Here is a 19,472-nt window from a genome sequence, read left to right on the forward strand (position 1 = left end):
ATTCCACACGAAAACGCAGTTTCTGGAAATAAACTAAATTACTTAATAACTCTTGACGTGTTTGTTGTGACTTTTCGACGAATTCTGCAACGTCGCCGTTGTCCAAATGGACAAAAGCAAACTTGGTCAAGTTAAACCTAAAAGTGTCGGTTATGTTTTTTAAAGTTTCTGCGCAGCTTTTGCGCTGCTCCCGCTCCACGGACGCATTTCCAGGAAAGGCGGCGCTACTTTTCGGGAACGATCCCTCCCCCCCGTTCCACGGGCGCCTTGACCGAGGCCCTGTTTCTGTAGCTTTTCGCATCCTGCCACTCACACGCCAAACCGTGCGGCTCTTCCATAGCGGTGACTGTTCTGCCACTTTTTAGAAGCACGCAATTTCATCTGTTCGAAGGAGCGCTGAGTTCGGGTTCCATGAAAGTAGGACCTGCGCGGCCGAGGCGCGCACGGCGAGCGGAGCGAAAGATGGAGCAGCGCGGCGGATCTCCGGGGTGAGTGAGGAGGATCACTCCGCCGAGCCGGGAATCCCGGGGCGCGAGCTGCCTTCGGCGGTACCCGCGTGCCCGAGATGGGTCTTCGTGCTCATCTTCAGCGGGAGCGCCCGCCGTGCCACCGGTCCGCTAACCCTGCTTTTACACGATCCGGTGTAAAGTACAAGTTTTGTTATGAAGTGAAGAATTGTTGAAAATAAATATCTTCAACCATTGGTGACTTGCTGACAGATCACAACAAGTTTCTTGTCTTGACATCGATCGATCGAAAATAGAAAAAGATCCAATTACGGTCTGGTCTGATAATCTGTTGGGGAGATTGGTTATTTATTGATTATAAAGGTTTTTTATTCTCGAACAACGTCCAAAGTTCTCCCCTTCCTAAATTACGTTTATGAAAGCCTAACACCTAGCTGAAGATGTAGTAGTGTTATACTCACTTTTATTATACAACTGGTTAATAGAAGTAAAGCTAACAGTTATATAGTAAATATGTATCTTTTTTAAAAAAAAAAATGCAGTGTATAAGCGCAACAGTCAAAGAATGATTCAGCCTGGTGCTGCGCACAGGAAAACAAATGGAGCGTGTCTGCGATCGAACCTACAGTGTTTTTTATATATATATTATTGATTATTTATCTTAATAAGTGATTCATTTATTTATGATGATCCCCATGACGGCTCCTCTTCCCTGGGCTCATGTCCTCGGCTATGCTATCCACTGCATATAATAATAACGTCCTTTCTTTGAGCTTCTTTCCTAGCCAGGGATGAGATATAATAAAACAAAAACAAATAATTAAAAAAAAAAATCTAATAATAGCAATGACGCCAATGTAAGTGTGTACAGTACATGAACAGAACACAATAAAAATTGTCAGAAGGGCCTTAAAAGCATTTCTTAGTGGTTGTAGTGGAGTTGGATTTATTGAAGCAAATTTTGGAAGGAAGTTGTAGGTACACAATGTCCAGCGGTGTTTTGTACCACGGTACAAATGGTGAGGTTGCATTCTGGGACAGGACACAGAGACACTCCTGCCAGCCACAGTTTGCAGTGACTCTGTGCTCACAGTGCAGTGCAGTTATCAGTGAATCACTGCATCTTCACAGAGCACTCGCTCCACTGGACCCGGTTTACCTCAAGAGAAGACAAATTTGGTCTTGGTGGTTAGTGTGTGTGTGTGTGTGTGTGTGTGTGTGTGCCGTACGCCTTTGGCTTTTCCACCCAAACATTCTTCCACTGCTGTAAAAGACCGCAGTGCCAAGGCTGCTGTGGCACAGTACCGTGTACATCATGGATGAGACATCATCTTGATTGTGGATATCAGCGCCTGCTCTGCGTCTGTCCAGGTGGATCATACTGTACATTCCTTTAGCCTTATTTCTTGGAACATGCTTCTGTTATTATAGCTACTCTGTCATTATTTGCCTTCTCTACTTATTTCTCCTTTCATTTGCCTTGTTTGATTTTGCTTTATAATGGACACCTAGCTTGCCTTTGGTCAGATAGATAGATAATCTAAGTGAGCAGATAGATAGATAGATAGATAATCTAACTGATCAGATGATAGATAGATAGATAGATCCCCAGGGGAAAGTGTATTGTAAGATATCTGATATAAGATGAAAGATACTGTAGAAATAAGTTGTTACTATTATAATCGCATTATTTTTAATAAGATTCTTGGTCATTTCTGGCTTTCTTGCAGAGGAATCATGGTTGTTTGATTGCAGCGCTGGAGGACCCTAGAACAGTAGGTTTCCCAGCTGTCATTTCACCACTAAGAACTCAAAAAGTGCATTAAACTACAGTATTAAAAGACACTTCAGAACCACAGCTGAAGACACCCATTCTACATTTAAAAATAGTTTACTATAAGTTATACTGTTGTGTATGCATTTAAGTATTTTTATACACATACAAACACACCCACAGCGTATTTATAGTTTAGGTCCATCGTGTGTATTTTTGTATTTTGGTCTTGGATACAAGCCTTTTCTGAACAGCAGCTGTACCATAAATACCGGCTTTGTGAAATGTGTATTTTTACTGAAACCGGGCCACAGATGTTTCGATAAGAACTGTGATGTTATTTTATTTTTGACGCTGTTGTTAAGTGATTGTTTGCAACTAACCTGTTGTTTGTCAGATGTAGTTTTTTCCTTATTTGACATATGATGTCATGATTTTCAATAGAGTTGTCATTGTTACGTTAAAGATTTTTTTGTGACGCATTCCAGTGCGATTCAGGCATAGACTCTTTTGCCCTGTGTTAGTTATCACTCGGGGGGTGCGGTGGTGCAGCGGGTTTGACCGGGTCCTGCTCTCCGGTGGGTCTGGGGTTCAAGTCCCACTTGGGGTGCCCTGTGACAGACTGGCGTCCTGTCCTGGGTGTGTCCCTTCCCCCTCCAGCCCTGAGTTGCTGGGTTTGGCTCCCGTTCACCATGACCTCGCTTGGGACAAGTGGCTTTAGCCACTGTGTGTGTGGTTATCACTCTCGCTGCTTGTCAAAGCTCTTCAATATGTGACACACAAGCAAGTTGTGTTTGACTCAGTGACTCTCCTGTCTGGCTACCTTCAAAACTGTAGTGTAGTTACAGCATTTCAAAACTCAAGTTTTTTTTCATCTGGAATTTTTGTTATTTTTTCCCCCTTCTGTGTAAAATATGATTTTTTTTTTAATTGTAGAACACCCAAATATAAACAGTATTAAATGAAGAGATGAATTTGTAGGTGCTGGCACTGCATTGTTATTAATACCCTAATTTTTTATGCCAGTGCTGAAACAAGACTTTTCACTGGATGGAATCGCCAGCAGTGACAAGGATGTTGAGTATTCTCCTTATTCTCACACTGAGTGAGTACGGCTTGCGGTGAGGTATATCTTGTCTTTGTGCTTTGAATAACATTTAGTTGCAAATCAGTGCTTATTAAGTTGAACATTCACCTTATTCACCTGATTCAGCACCTCACACCTGTGTATTTTCAACAGTACAGTTTGGTCTTGACCCCAAGACACACAGGGCTCTTTCCTTGAGCGGATCTCAAAGCCATTACAGTATATGCCGATGTTCTGCTATACCTTTGTGTCTAATGGCCACATTGTGTTTCTGTGTCTCCACAGACCCCCCTGCTCAAGTGCACGGTGGTGAGTTCTTGTTGGCCTCACAACTGTTCTTTGTGTGTTTTACTCCTGTTTTACACTGTCATTGTGAAGTTTGCATGTTCTTCCTGTGTTCACATGGGTTTCCTCCAGGTGCTCTGGTTTCCTCCCACAGTCAAAGGGACATGTTGGGTCAGTCGGGTTGTGACTGTAGTGTGTGTATGTGTGAATAAGTGTGTGACTGCCCTGTAGTGGACTGGCATCCTGTCTACGGTGCACCCAGCCTCGTACCCTATGCTTCTAGCATAGGTTGCAGATCACCATAACTCTGCATAGCAGATGATGAAAAATGGGAAAAGTTATTAATACACACACACACACACACACACACACACACATTTTCGGAACCGCTTGTCCCATACGGGGTCACGGGGAACTGGCGCCTACCCGGTAACACAGGGCGTAAGGCCAGAAGGGGAGGGGACACACCCAGGACGGGACGCCAGTCCGCCCCAAGGCACCCCAAGCGGGACTCGAACCCCAGACCCACCCGAGAGCAGGACCCGGTCCAACCCACTGCGCCACCGCGCCCCCATAAGTTATTAATAATAAAGAGTAAAAATAAATGTTATCTAGCACTAATAAATTACATAAAATATAACAAAAATGTATGAATTTATACAACCGGATATCTAGAGAAGCAGTTCAGGAAACCTACAGCAGTAGGGCTTCTACTAGGACTCAAACCAGCAACCATCTGGTCCTAAGTCCACACTCTTAACAGCTTTACTGCCTGCCACCAAGCTTTTTAGGGGTCTCCATCTTTCTGTGTGTTCCACTTCACAGATATGGTCAGACTGGTGAATGGTCATGGGAACTGCTCTGGGCGAGTAGAGGTGTTCTACAAAGGCCACTGGGGGACGGTCTGCGACGATAACTGGGACATGTTGAATGGACACGTGGTGTGCAAGGAGCTGGGCTGTGGCAAGGCAGTGGAGACCCCAAGGAGGGCACACTTTGGGAAAGGTTCCGGCTTGATCTGGCACGACCGCTGGCTGTGTAAGGGCAATGAGACGTCTCTGGCAAGCTGCAAGTCCAAGGCTGGCCGTCTCGACTGCAGCCATGCCCACGATGCCAGCGTGAAGTGCTTCAAGGACGAAGGTAGTTCACCTGTGAACATTACATCCTTGATTTACCCAAATGTTATGAAGTGAAACATTCATGTATGCATAAACTGCTTTTGTCCTCCCCTGACGAGTTCAGAGGAAGCAGGACCTAAGAGTTTTGTCCATTCTTGGTTTAGAGTAAAGTAAATAAGATTTTATTGTTGAGTTGGCCTCACAGAAATAGTGGAAAACCTGTGACTGGTGGTATTTTTTTGTTTTCGGTCAATGAATCTGTTGTGTCATAGGTCAAGGTTCCCTCAAGGTCCCCCGCTGGGCAGTTGCTCTAGTAGTGATGGTGGCTCTGCTTGCTGCAGTGCTTTTCGGAATCTCCTGGTTCCTCTGCAGGCGCTTTGGACTACAGAAACTTGAGACAGCCCACAGAGTGTGTAAGTGTGTGTCGGGAAACTTCTCAATGGTCATGCATCAACACATAATTGGTGTAGCAAGTGGTAGGGAACAAACTAGGTTTGCTTGAGACTTTCATGTCGGCAGCTATGTCTCCTTCTCTTAATGTAATGCATAAATTGTACTGTTGCTGAGATGTACGTCGCTTTGGACAAAAGCGTCTGCTAAATGAATAAATGTAAATGTAAATAATTGCATGTATTATGCAAATACAACTGCACAGGTATGAAATACCGGTCTTATTATTTCTTCACTTTTTCAGGTGAGTCCAACATTTACACTGTCATCTAAGCAGAAGAAAGCACACAGTATTGATTAATTCAAGAGAAGCATTTCCGTGGTATTATGAAGGTATTGTGAAGTCAAAATGTGGATTCAATTTTACATGTGTCATCTGAGAGCTGTTGTATGCTTGTACCTAATCTTACGAAAACGATTTGGATTGGGCGTCAAATCGTAACTCAGAATTGTTTGCAAGTTCACCCAGTACGTCTCAATCAATGAAATCTTAAGACAGCTTAATTCTTTGTATTATTAAAAACCACAGATAAAGCCATAATAAATTAAACTTTCTCCGTAAGACTTATTTACAAGAATAGAATAAATAAATAGCTCAAACAAAGCAGGGTCTCAGACTGTTTACTGTACTGTGTTCTGCTTTGAACGTGGAAGGTGGTATTGGAGAATGAAACAAAGCAGGGTGAGTTTCAATGTAATGAAGGATTGCATGAGGAGAGCATGTTAAAAAGTGTTTCACCTTACATGCTGATGGCATGTCTCATGGAAAAATAACAGAACTGGCTATGAGGAAGAGTCCAGTGCATTACAAAACATGTTTGTCAGCATTTGGTTAAGTTTGTAGTCAAAAAAGTGTAATAATAGAAACATGCCTCTGTTTGTTCAGGCGATAGTTTCTGTGTAAGTTTCAGTTATAGGTATAATAAAATAAAAAATACACTGCCTGCCCCCCTTCCTCTCACAGTGCCATTTGAGTTTCTATTACTGTATCTCTGAGTGCGTTTTGCTGCCCCTAATGGTGGCAAGAAAAAAGTGCATGCTATTTTCACTCAGTTAGAGGCATATTTTCGAAAATTGGACGGTAAAGAAAATGCCAGTAAAAATAAATATATAAATACGGAAATGTTTTTATCTTTGAAAAATTGTGGCTCACATGTTTGAAGCACAAGGTACAAGTGCACTTTCATATACTGTATGTTATAGATTTGTCCTGTAATAATCACTGAAATCTTGTGCTTCAAAGCAGGTAAAATGTATTTCAATAAAAGGGTTTCATCTGCATATAGAAACAGATCCAGCCTGTTTACAGTAATACTTTGCAACGTTTCTGTGAATGTAAAAAAAAATACCATTATTTAAATTAAATGTTTTAAGTGATCTGAAGTTAAGTTTGTATTTGCATGAGTTGCATGTTGTAAATATATTACACACTGGAATGATAGAACAAAGCCACTTTTTCTACATATATATATATTTTTAAGAAGGTAGAAAAATGTCTATTTTTGAAGCATGGTCTGTATGAAGTATTTTCTTCATATTTTTATTGACTTCTTGGAATGTTGATAATAAAGTGCTTGAGTGGAAGATTCACTTCTTACTCACTACTGTATATTGACTTTAAATCTACCTTCAAATGGATGAGCCCAAACCTTTCTATATAAATCTACAGTATACTTTATGTTTTTGTCAATAAATCTTAAAGTGGTTACTACCTGCTTAAAACTGCAAATTGTGATTTTGTTTCTGCCTTTCAGGCCAATAATGTTTAACAAAAATTCAACACTCACAAAGCTCATTTCACACATTGTATGTATGTTTTATTGAAATATTAGTTTATTTTATGTAAAAATGTTTATTAGGAACATGCCCATACAGTAAAGATCATTTAGATTATAGACTTTAAGTATTCGTAGAAACAGTTGTTATGCATTTGTGTGCGTTGTGGAAACCTCACATTGCCAGTTACTTTGGACAAAGGCCACAGCGAAATAAAAAATATTAACAATGATAATTTTGCCTTCATTTGAATCACTGGGTTCCAGAAAGGCATTTTTCAGTGTTAAGAAGCTTGATAAAAGTTCTGGGCCTCATTTACATAAGTGTTACAATATTTATTAATTTAATCTTACAATGAGATAGTAGTTTTATAAGATGTGAAAGTATGCTGACCTGTGTGCAATCTTCAGGCATATGAGCTACACAAAAGATGCCATGTTTTTAACTGATCACCAGATTTACTTATCTGTGCCATTTTCTGCAGTTTTAATTCTTATGCACCTTTAAAAGACATCATGAGTAGAAGTTAAAGTGACAAACCAATAACATACTGTCATTGTTCCTCATCAAAGACAATTTCATAAGACAGTAAAATCAGGGATAAATTAAGAAATTGTGAGTGCTCTTCCTTTGGTGTTAATAAGAATAATTTTATGGGGTCATCATTGTTCTGAAATACTTCAGTGAGATCATGTTATGTCGCATAAGCTGTGAGCAGGATATGATGTCATCCATGACGATTGTTACTGGCATTTACATCAGTTCTGTTTTGAGAGTATTTTTAAGCTATGTAAAGTTATCCTGTGTATATACATGATTTTATAGTCGACATGAACATCGTGTCATATCGCAAATCAGCAATAAACACCAGCATGTGTCGTCACATCTGGAAATGTTGTACAATTAAAAAGTAACTGTACATGAAAAATGTTATATTCTATATTGCACACTGAACCACATGCTGAGTAAATCGCAATACACTGACATGGGGGAACTATTTCATTTAATGCTTAAAGCAGGAATATTTTACTGGTTGGTTAGATATAGGCTGAAAATAAGTACAAGGGGCAATCTGCTGACTGACGCTTTCGAGTCACTTGACAAAAGAGGTTTAGCAATGTTTCCTGTTCCCATTTTTTCCTCTCACAAAACACTACAATTTTGAAGTTTAGACTCGTATAGCAAGTATGAATTAGTGGATACTGTGTCAGAATGAGATTGCCTGCAGTGACATTGTCATCTTTATTTTGGTCTCTGGCCGGTAAGGACTCTTGTACTTTCTTCCTTACAGAATTTCAAAGATTTTTTTTTAAAAAAAGATGTACATATATGCAGTTCTTAATTCTCAGAAAAACTCATAACAGATTTTAAACTTATTTGTTGATATTATGTAAATAGTTGCATTTGTATATTGGGGATGTTTGTCAAAATTATTATGTTTTGGTCCAAAGGCATTTGAAAAAGCTGAACAACAGTGTGATGCCCATAAAAAGGGATTTGGGAGTCTCTGGCTGTGTGGTTAGCAGTGTTAATATCTCTCTTTCCTTGTATGGCCGTCAACAGTTTTGCTGTTATGGTCAGCAATACCATCACAGACATCAACATTTATTTGACACTTCTCCCCCAAAGCAACTTACAGTGTTAAGGTACCTACAACTATTTACCCATTTATACAGCTGAGTAGTTTTACTTGAGCGGTTTAGGGCACTACAGCAGTAGGTGATATTCAGACCTGTTACCTTTAGATCCAAAGGCAACAGCTCTAACCATTACACTGCTTCCTAAATATAAGGGTTGTGAAGAGGAAGTGTGTGTTTTTCTGTGTGCATCTCAAAAGCTCGCCAGTACTAGAGCGAACCGAGACTTGTCGTTCGTCCTGTCTGTATCGGGTCCTGCTGGTAAATACCGGATCATGTGCCCCTAAGCGTGGCCAGGATACCCATCTGATGCCCAATCACCAAAGAGCAGCAAGCTACGACTGGTGGATGACGGCGATGCCATGGCCTGTTCTGGCCTGCTGGAGCTGAAATATCAACAGAGATGGCAGTACCTATGTGCTATAAACTGGAGTGAGGCCATGACCCTGCTGGCCTGTAGTGGCATCGAGTGCGGGAAGCCTGTCTCTCACTACTTCACCAGCAGTGGTACTCCCTTCACTGGGCTGGGGCTCTCCTGTCAGGGCCAGGAGACGTCACTGCTCCACTGTGCCAAGAAGAGGAAATCTTGTATCACCAGAGTGGCCGTTGTGTGCGGGACAGGTGAGCAACAGCAGAGCTCATCTCGCTCTTTTCTTTGGGCTGTTTAGTGAAAATAAAAGTGTAGTAAGAAGGGTAAGGTACTGAAGGAAAAGTCATTATGTCATCTGTGTTGCTTTATATGTACTCATATGCACGCGCACACACGCACACACGCACACACACAGACTGCCTGAAAGCACTTGTCCTGAGTGGGGTTGTGGCAAGCCGGAGCCTAGCCCAGCAGTCGGGGGGTGCAGGGCTGGAGGAGGAGGGGACATACCCAGGATGGGATGCCAGTTCATCACAAGGTACCCCAAGCAGGACTCAAACCCCAGACCCACCAGAGAGCAGACAAAGGCCAAGCCTGCTGTGCCATCACACCCTTTCCTTATACATGACAAATATATATTGTGTATATATCTACATATACACATACACACACACACAGTATGCAACACATATTCAAAGCTTTTCTTAGATAAATGTATTGAAATGAGCTGAATTGGGGGGCGCGGTGGCGCAGTGGGTTGGACCGGGTCCTGCTCTCCGGTAGGTCTGGGGTTCAAGTCCTGCTTGGGGTGCCTTGCGGCGGACTGGCGTCCCATCCTGGGTGTCTCCCCTCCCCCTCTGGCCTTACACCCTGTGTTGCCGGGTAGGCTCCGGTTCCCCGTGGCCCCATATGGGACAAGCGGTTCTGAAAATGTGTGTGAGCTGAATTGTTTTTAACTTTTTAAAAACTACTCTGTATAAATCTGATGAGTATTGGAAAAGCAGAACTCTTGAAAAATCTTATATAAAAACAAAAAAAAAGATTAATCCCATTGTGTAAATTTAGAGCTGTGGACCTACAGTATGTTAACATGCTGTTTAAATGCCCATCTTATTGGAATATGTTATGAATCTGTTAACAGGTAACTCAGGAGTTACCGAACAGCAGCAATACACCACGGTGACCGAATCGCCTTCCCCCGTCGCCATTGGTGAGTCTTTTTCCCATTACACCACGTTTTTTTCATTGCTGTGTTAGTTCATACCTTCACTTCTTCACCGTCGCTAAGGATGCACTCTGGTCTTTTTGTTCTCATCCTCAAGCAGGAGCTGTGATTGTGTGCCGACAGGTGAAAGTGATTCGGTGTTTCTGCTTTCTCCTTTCCAGCTGGGCTCTTACCTTGGCTGCGCACCGTTCTCCTGCTTTGCGGACTGGCTGCCATGGTGCTTTCTGTCATTGCTGTGGAGATACTGGCCAGGAGACGCAGAGGTGAGCTCGTCACCTTTACCTGATGCTTTCCTCCACAGCATCTTACAATGTTACCAGCTGCCTAATTTTACTGGAGCAATTTACGGTAAGTACCTTGCTCATGGCTGCTACAACAGTAGGTGAGATTTGAACCGGCAACCTTCGGACCCAAAAGCCGCAGCTCATATCACTACAGATGCTCCTCAACTTACGATGGTTCGACTTCACGATGGTGAGCTAACGATAGACATTCAGTAGGAACCGTAGCCTACTTCAAATTTTGAATTTTGATTTTTTCCTGGGCAAGCGATATGCGGTGCGATACTTTCTCACGATGCTGGGCAGCGGCTGCGATCCGCATCTCCCATTCTGCCTCATGGTTGCTAGTGTTTTGTGCATCCATAAAGCCACAGAAACACCCATCTGTGTCTCCTGCTACTGGTGGGAAGAAGAAGAGGAGGGTGATTAGGTCAATAGATCTACTCCCGGCTATTTACAGGACTTGATCAACCGGTACACCCCAGCCAGGCCCCTTCGCTCATCTACTTCTGCTCGCTTGGTTGTCCCGCACATAAAAGGCAAAGCTCGGAGGTTCTCGGTTCTGGCTCCGTTGTGGTGGAATGACCTTCCCCTGTCACTCAGAACTGCGGAAACACTGTCTCTTTTCAAGAAGGGTCTGAAAACCCACCTTTTCCAGATCCACTTCGCTCAAGATCTCTCCAGCTCATCTATGGTGTAACTGTTCACGCATCGTAACTCCAGAAGCATCCCCAGATACAACCCTTATTCAGCCATTACTCTGGTATTGTACTGCTCATTTGTGTATCTTATAATAATTAATTTAAAAAAAAAAAAATTGGCGTGGGTATCGGGATTTGTCTATCCTCTGTCTTATGTACCTACTTGAACGATGAACCTCGGTGCAGCAAGTGGTAGGCAACAAACTAGGTTTACTTGAGTCACATGTCTGCAGCTATGTCTCTTTCTCTTAATGTAATGTATAAATTGTACTTTTGCTGAGATGTACGTCGCTTTGGACAAAAGCGTCTGCTAAATGAATAAATGTAATGTAAATGTAAACGAATACTCTTGAGGAGAAACTCAAGATAATTGCCCAGCATGAAGGCGGCAAACCCGTAATTGTCATCACACGTATGCTAGGCTATGAGTTTCGGTAGGTTAGGTGTATTAAATGCAATTTCGACTTTCGATGGGTTTTGCAGAATGTAACCCCATCGTAAGTCGAGGAGCATCTGTAAAGGCTAACAAGGCCTGTCCCGTCCCTCACCAGGACAGTCCACAAGATGACACTGTTTGACACGTACCGTGTTTTGCTCCCTATGTCGTTGTATTTTATAAGAGTTCAACCTTTGCAGTTTTCCTAATCTGGCACTTTGCACATTTATATTTTTGTTCAAATTCAGGTAGATGACTCCTTTCACAGCGAGCACAGTGAGGACACGTGGGGAACGAGCGCTCCAGATTCCACCGCACTGTAACTGTCACTGCAGGAAACAGCTGGAAAAGAGGAGAAAAGCTCAGAAAAACATCTGGACATTATTATTATTATTGCTAAAGAAATTGCTGAGTTGAAACAGGACATTTATGTATTGTCTATGTAGAATTTTGTAATATTTGTAATTAATGGATGAGTAAAATAATGTAATCAAACAGCTTTATATCTCATTACATTTTTTTCCAAGCCCACATGTATCTAAATATTTTCATGCTTTCAGTCATACTCAGAGGAAAGAGCTTTTTTAACCATTCAAACTACTGATAATTACATTGTTTTTGGGAACTACTAGTAATTGTATCGTTCCACAGTTGTGACCATTACAATTTTGCATCAAAGGCCACATTATTTTTGGGAAGTAAAATAGTTTAACTGGTGTAATTGTTTGGACCAGTACTCCACTCCAAGGGGGTGTGGTGATGAAGTGGGTTGGACTGGGTCCTGCTCTCCGGTGGGTCTGGGGTTCAAGTCCTGCTCGGGGTGCCTTGCGATGGACTGGCGTCCTGTCCTGGGTGTGTCCCCTCCCCCTCTGGCCTTACACCCTGTATTGCCAGGTTAGGCTCTGGCTCCCTGTGACCCTGAATGGGGCAAGCGGTTCAGAAAATGTGTGTGTGTGAGTACTCTACTTACTGCAGCATTTGTTGCATTAGAAACAGCACTGACATTTAGCTTGCAATGTTAATCTACCTACAGTTATTTACCCATTTATACAGCTGGGTAACTTAACTGGAGCAATTTAAGGTAAATACCTTGCTCAAGGATACTAGAGCCAGGATTTAAACCCTCAACCTTTGTGGCCAAGGACAGCAGCTCTTACCACCACACAACCAGCTGCTTACAGTTCATGTTCTGCTGTGTCAAACTGACACCTTGACTCAGGATTGCACTGACGAAGCGTTTAAGATCACACACTCAACCAGAGCCTAACCCAGCAACACAGGGTGCAAGACTGGAGGGGGAGGGGGACACACCCAGGATGGGATACCAGTCCAGCAGGACTTGAACCACAGAACCCCCAGAGAGCAAGACCCAGCCAAACCTGCTGTGCCACCCCCCATCTTTAAAGATCAGTGATGTTGAATGATCAGAGCATCTAAGAACATCATGCAAAACATCAAGAGTTTTGTAATTACTTTTCAGCAGCATCTCTGTTTTGAGAAAAATGTGGTGAAGACCCTTCAAGAAAGAGAATGTGTAAGCAGAGAAGGACAAACCTCTCTCTCTCTCTCGCTCTCTCTCACACACACACACAGAAACAGCTCCTCTTCTGTAAATCTGGGTCTCAGAAGCAACTGACCACACACTGACAAGAACAATGTACTTTAAGGACTTTAATAAGGTATTTTTTATTATTTAATAATGAGGTTATTATGAGTGTGAGCTGGTAGTGTAGTAGTTAGAGCTGCTGCCTTTGGCTTCAAAGGTTGCAGGTTTGAATCCCAGCTCTGCCTGTAGTATCCCTGAGCAAGGTACTTACCCTAAATTGCTCCTGTAATAATCATAACTGTGTAATTGTAATAATTGTAACTTTCACAATGGTGTTTCACAGTAGCTTGTGAAGAAGGAGAATGTATGTGATACAGATGACTGTACAACTGTACTTACCTGTAGCAAAGTCCCTCACCTGTCAACTGAAATGATGGAAAACCAGCACTCTTAAATTTTACATACAAATTTTAAACAAAGATTAAGACAATAACATTCTCACTAATTCAAATAAAAATACTGGAAATGCTTACTGAACTCGGATGATCAGCATGATACGTGAGAAGTGATATCACCTGTGCAAGATGGAAGGACGCAAATTTTGGACGAAACTGGCAAAAATAACACGTTCCTATCATCTTTAAAATAAATATAATAGTAACATATTAACTGTGATTATATAGTATGATATAGCAGCACTCTGGGAGAGAGAAGATATCAGGGCACACGTAGGCTACCCTGTAAAAGTACAATAGCATTTCCTTCAAATGTAGAGATTAGGAAGCATTTTATCGTGAAATTACATCTAATAGTTTCCAGCAAGAAGCTGAGTCTTCACAGCCACTGAAGGACCTGAAAAACAGCAGCGGTGTTATTGCAGAAGCTGCTGTTGTGCGTGAGACTCATCGTACGCAGTGTACACGCTGCTCAGTTTTGTCTACGAGTGTGACCAGGACCTGTGGTCAAACAGGAGAGTCCCACATCGCTGACTTAGCAGCAGAATGCACCAAAAGCGAAGTACAGTACAGTAGAACAGTGCCGGAGTGGCCATCTGGACACACGTACAGAATGGTTCGCAGCTAAAAACACATCCAGGTCTGTGAATCTGGAGAGTGAGAAACAGCCCTTCCCAGTGCGGTACTGGTGAAACCCAATCCTGATACGGTAATGATCATGTGGCAACTGCGCAACTTTTCGTACCATTTTCACATTCTGAGGACACGTGTCCCAGGCAGCAGCTAAATTATGGATGGATGAGCCACGTGGGTGTGAGACATATCCTCTTCATCCCTTTGGAACTTTGAAACTGTTGAACAGATTGTTCTTTTCTACTCGTTTCATGGACAGTAGAGTACACAGAGTACATGGAGAAACAGTAAATATGCCCACATACACAGAGTGAGGGCTCAGGGTCAGAAGGTGACCATTTATTACAGGAATGACCATGTAGTACTTTCTCAACTTCCAGAAGGGTGTCCACATATTCCAGAATTCATTGAACCAGTCATGCACTGTAGATTAAATGTGAGTTTTTCAAGTGGGAGAAATGTTTACAGGGGGACCTCCTGGTGTCAAGCACAACATTAAAATACATTTCAGTGCCAACTATGGAAGCATGGATAGCCTATGCAAGATAACATCAGGAAGACTGAGTTGTGATTTAACCCAAAGAATAATTGGGGAGAAATCTGTGTGAACCCTGGTCCAGTAAACTTGTATCTTCACATTCCCAGACCACATGTATCAGTGTCCAGAGAGGCTTTGTGCTGAGTGTAGATGTTCCCCAGGAACCACCAGTGAAGGCATACTAGAGTGAGGAATGAACTTGGTTTTGTTCCTGGACACTCGGTGTGAGATGGAACAGGGTGGATTTTGGAATCGGTGTAACCAAGGTAAAACATTCATCTGGAGAACATCAATTGTACCAAACATTGAAAGAGGTAGAAAGGTCCACAAAGCAAGTTCCTCTCATCTTAGACAGGAACAGCTGGAGTCCAGAAGGTGATCAAGGAGTAACAGAAATTCCTAGGTATCTAAAAGTTTGGCAGTTTAAAGGGGAAAACAAAGTGGCTTTAAGAGGGGAATTCAGTTTCAATCTGTGGCCATGCGATTGATTTTATAACCTGACCATGTACCACAATAGATCACCTTCAGTACTGCTGTGACTCATCTTTCAGGGTTACCCCAGTATAACACTACATAGAGGGAAATGCCATAGTCCTCTTCATCTACCTTAATAGCAGATACACCTTAATTGCTCTAATAGCTTTTGTCAAAGATTCATGTGAATAGCTTGGGGTGGGATGGGAAACAGGACTGAATTGTTTTAACTTGCACCAAAGGCTTTGAGTACTGAGGGAAACTGCTGTAGAGACCAGAGTACCTACATTTACTTCAGTAACAATATCAGAATCCAACATTTGAAAGTTAATTATAAAGCATATTTTTACTGTATTGCTAAAATAGAAATAACAGTACAGGAATAATTAGGCAAACTGTGGAAGAAAGGCAGAACTCAGGATCAAATGTATTCTTCCCTGAATGCCATGAAAAATTCCAGCATGAAATACTTTAGGGTCAGTCCACCCCCCCCATCCAAACACTGCCTTCTTGGTTGTGCTGAGGTCCCCCCAGTTTTCATTTGTTGGACAGCTGGGGGAGCACAAAGGATAAAGACTCACATAATCCAAGCCTATTACCGCAGCCAGGAGGATCAGTGACTCTACACAGCAGCACAACTTGGAGAAACTGGTTTAAAGCTTTATCTTCTCAAAGAACTTAAGCAGCCTGAATGTAGGAGGAAAATTTTAAACTCGGGAAAACTTCTGGTCCTCAGATCTCAAATTGACCTGCGCCAATATTTTACGAAGCTCTCTGTTCTGAGGACGACATCTACCTACAAGCAGAGCTCATATTCAACTCAACCAGTTGTTTGGAAAAGGAAACAGCCAGAATAACCAGGCTTAAGTCAGCCAAAATAATCAGATCTACCTTTATTCCCACTATTAAAATAGACCATACATTTATTTTCTTCTGAAACAATTACATTAAACCACAAATAGAAAGCAAGACTGGAAGTGACAATTTTTCCTTGGGACAAAAAATTGTTTGAACAATTTTAGGTGAACCTATAACTGCATTTACTATCCTAAGTAGTCATGATGTACACCCTCTTTTTCTACTTTCCACTTCATGCTTTTCACTTTTCTTAATACAGCTGCTCAGAAAGTGACAAATATGCTGTAAAGTAGCATTTAATGACTGAATAAACCCAACACATTTAATTGGCAAGACTACAACTTCAGGAACTCAAACCCAAGATGTGGCCCCATTGCTGCATTCTTAGTCTAATGTGAAATTAACCTTGCGGGAATCTTACCCATTAGAATTTATTGGGTGATAAGCGCCTGATCCATTCTAGATATGCAACACGTATCATTTGCAGTAAGCCATACGTACATCTTTAATAAATGAAGCTGTCAACGGCAGTGCTCGAAGGGGAGGAGGAAAGGGAAAAACTAGCAGCTTCTAAAGCTACCATGCTAGTGAGTCCATCGGCCTGAATCACGTCATTTAAAAGTAAACATCAGCAAAGGAAAGCTAATGGATGTAGGTGTCTCATTTCTTTATTGAGAGAAAGCAAGGAGGTCAAGAGGAGTAGAGGGAGACTGAAAGAACGCCATTTTCAGTGTTTCTGTGCTCATCATTTAGAACCATGTGCTGGGGAGAACCAAAGGACCTGGTCGGATTACACCGTGAAGTGGAACGGGCTCCCGGGGATGTGGTCATCTCCCCACTTGACCACCAAGATGTAATCGCCCTTCTCCTTGAGCTGATAGGTCACATTGTAGAGCCGATTGCCCAAGTGCTTCACCAGGACCTCTTCGCAGGGCACTCTGGGCCCCTCCACTCCAACCAACAACATGTTCCTCCCTGAATCAAAGGATAAAGAAGAAACAAACCACAGAAATTGTGTGAAACTTCATAAATTATTTTTGCACCCTCTACACAGGGTAAGGGTTAATTCATGTAATGTTGCACCCTAGATATAGGAGCACTGGCCTTACTATAATGCACATTTTAATATTTCTCCCCATTTTACTTAGCTATACAATACCTGCTTTACTGCAGTCGACAGTGAAGCTGTTCTTCTGACCAGGGAATGCTTTAGTGAGGCCCAAGCCCTTGGCAACCACACGGCTTGCATCTGATGGTTCTTCCTGCTGGCTGGTTGTAATACTACGAGACACGGGATCCACGAGCACAGAGGTCGTCTCATGCATGCTGTGGCTTCTAACTAAGCGTGAACCTGAGGAGAAACATTCAGTTAAATTGACATTACAGCACTCTGAGCACTTGGGATTACAAAAACCTCACTGGATAAACATTTATCCCACTGACAACATCCAAAATGAATCTAAAAATACTGAAATATGGTGTAAAATTGTGATTTTACACTCCTATAGCAGCCCAGTCACAACAATCTTACCAGTTATCTTAGCCTTAAAAGGACTTCCCACAATATGGTAGGGTCCACCATATTTTATGGAGATCAGATAGTTCCCAGGGGCCATGGGGATATATGAGATTTTGTAGCCTTCAGTACACTCCTTGCAGTCCATTTTGACCTTTGAAGGGCCATCAATGGTCACTGACAGGGCTCCAGTGCCCGCAGAGCTGGTGTTAACAATGAACTCACAAGAAGAGCCTATGGAATCAGAACCAGGTTTAGGGCAACTTTTACACAGAGCCAGTCAGAACAGGTCTACAAGCACACACATAGTAAAATACAGAACATCCCAGTAACACATTTAGACAAAAGTAGCACCTGTTGTGCCGCCTTCAAGTCCAGGTCCATAGGCAGACACCATGCCTGGGTCGCCAGCCTGACTGGTCTCCCCAACACGGATCTTGAAGGGACTGCCAGGAATGTGGGAGCCATTGAACTTCACATCAATCAAGTAGATCCCATTCTCTCTGGGAATGAATCGCACCGCATATTTGTCTGCAAAAAAAGATGCTCATTAAAATACAGACATTGGAAACAAATGACCCAAAATAAGATCTCCTCCAGTCAAAAATCCTCACTTCCATTTGCTTCCTCAGGTAGGAGTAACTTGCAATTTCCCAACTGCCAAAAATGTACCAACTTCAAACCAGCTTTTCCTCTTTTTTCAATGCAAGTATTATAGAAAACAGCACAAAGTATCTACTGTAGAGCCACTACCTCCCCTCTTTCTATGGTTACCTTCATCAAGCTCAGTGACGTAGCAATCCTCCAGTGCTCCAGAAGGACAATGTACCTTGGCCTCAATGACACCCTTGGCACCATTCAGGCTCACGGCAAAGGAGGCCGGCTGGTTCACCTTCAACCCAGACTCCTGCAGGGAACAACAACTCAGCACTCACCACCTAACCATCCATACCCCCCAGCTGTGGGTTTGCCTCAGGGTAGGATGCAAAGTCCAATATCCATCTCTTCTTCAGGAGTGGCACACTGGGGATACCCAACCCATATGACCTGACAACCACGAGCATCAAAACACAAGCATAATAATCAATGGCAGTACCTTTAGAAAGGCAGCAAGTAAATATTTACCTTGAGGAAGCTAAGAAGGTTAAAGAGAGGCTTTAGGAGGAAAGAACACAGCAATGTGGCACAAGTATGCAGTGAGGGACTCAAACTTACATCTAGAAACACATTTGAAATTTTACACCCTTTCCTAGAAAGACTATGCATGAAGACCAGGTAAGATTTCTACATCAAAAGTAAAACAGATCATTAAGAGCTGAAGTACATAGTTTGGCTCTAAAGGATTGTGTCGTGGTTCTTGAGAACGTGTCCAAATATTAAATTAAAGCTGCTAGATCCACACACAGAAATGCTACAAGGACAGAAGGAAGAATCAGATTGCAAAGCAGCCTCTTTAAAACTCTTTAACCTTCTAGCCCTCTCCTTTGTCACTCTTCCAAACCACCGTTGAGGAACCTGTTGGGAGTCTTTAGGAAGAAGCACGAGAAACACACACAGTCCTTGAGAACCCAGAGTTTCCAGAGCCACCCAGTAAAACAGCAACCGTGTCCTCCCTCTCCTACACATTCCAGAAGTGTTCCATTTCATACTAGCAGTAAGTTTTATTAGCTGGTGAGTGTTGCACTAATTCAATAAATGCCTTCCTAGGCTTACCATGCATTTTAAAGTAACACAGAACTAGGTTGCACAGCATTTTGGCATCACACAATATTTAATGATTGAAACTTGAGATCATAAAGTTTACATTCTTGAGCCATTTCAGCAGGTCTCAGAATTGCAAGCATT

General features: G+C 42.3%; 3 protein-coding genes across 5 annotated transcripts in view; 2 read left to right on the top strand and 1 right to left on the bottom strand.

Moving 5' to 3' along the window:
• Positions 1–135: 135 nt before the first annotated feature.
• LOC108939264 (scavenger receptor cysteine-rich type 1 protein M130-like) lies at positions 136–6,903 on the top strand. 2 transcript variants are annotated; one of them, XM_018760441.2, is made up of 7 exons: positions 136–488; positions 2,198–2,242; positions 3,268–3,346; positions 3,614–3,637; positions 4,439–4,753; positions 5,004–5,144; positions 5,426–6,903. In XM_018760441.2, the coding sequence occupies exons 3-7, from the start codon at positions 3,292–3,294 to the stop codon at positions 5,452–5,454; spliced, it is 564 nt and encodes a 187-aa protein (XP_018615957.1). In that variant the 5' UTR covers positions 136–488; positions 2,198–2,242; positions 3,268–3,291; the 3' UTR covers positions 5,455–6,903. The 2 variants fall into 2 exon arrangements, with proteins under 2 accessions (XP_018615957.1, XP_018615958.1); XM_018760442.2 differs by lacking the exons at positions 3,268–3,346; positions 3,614–3,637 and having other exon boundaries at positions 139–488.
• A 1,226-nt stretch (positions 6,904–8,129) lies between these two features.
• LOC108939246 (deleted in malignant brain tumors 1 protein-like) lies at positions 8,130–12,026 on the top strand. The gene is made up of 5 exons (XM_018760414.2): positions 8,130–8,218; positions 8,883–9,215; positions 10,106–10,174; positions 10,351–10,452; positions 11,856–12,026. Exons 1-5 carry the CDS (start codon positions 8,170–8,172, stop codon positions 11,861–11,863), a joined length of 561 nt encoding a protein of 186 aa, XP_018615930.1. The 5' UTR covers positions 8,130–8,169; the 3' UTR covers positions 11,864–12,026.
• A 4,108-nt stretch (positions 12,027–16,134) lies between these two features.
• LOC108939278 (filamin-A-like) overlaps positions 16,135–19,472 on the bottom strand; it is a 37,175-nt gene continuing 33,837 nt past the window's right edge. For both annotated transcript variants that reach the window (XM_029246347.1, XM_018760458.2), the window contains 5 exons: positions 18,402–18,534; positions 17,982–18,158; positions 17,643–17,861; positions 17,271–17,462; positions 16,135–17,086 (listed from right to left, as the gene is read on the bottom strand). In XM_029246347.1, coding sequence (XP_029102180.1) covers positions 16,902–17,086; positions 17,271–17,462; positions 17,643–17,861; positions 17,982–18,158; positions 18,402–18,534 — 906 coding nt within the window. In that variant the 3' untranslated portion in view covers positions 16,135–16,901. The remainder of the gene's footprint in view (positions 17,087–17,270; positions 17,463–17,642; positions 17,862–17,981; positions 18,159–18,401; positions 18,535–19,472) is intronic.

This window comes from Scleropages formosus, chromosome 19 (genome assembly GCF_900964775.1).
Source record: "Scleropages formosus chromosome 19, fSclFor1.1, whole genome shotgun sequence".
Lineage (NCBI taxonomy): Eukaryota > Metazoa > Chordata > Actinopteri > Osteoglossiformes > Osteoglossidae > Scleropages > Scleropages formosus.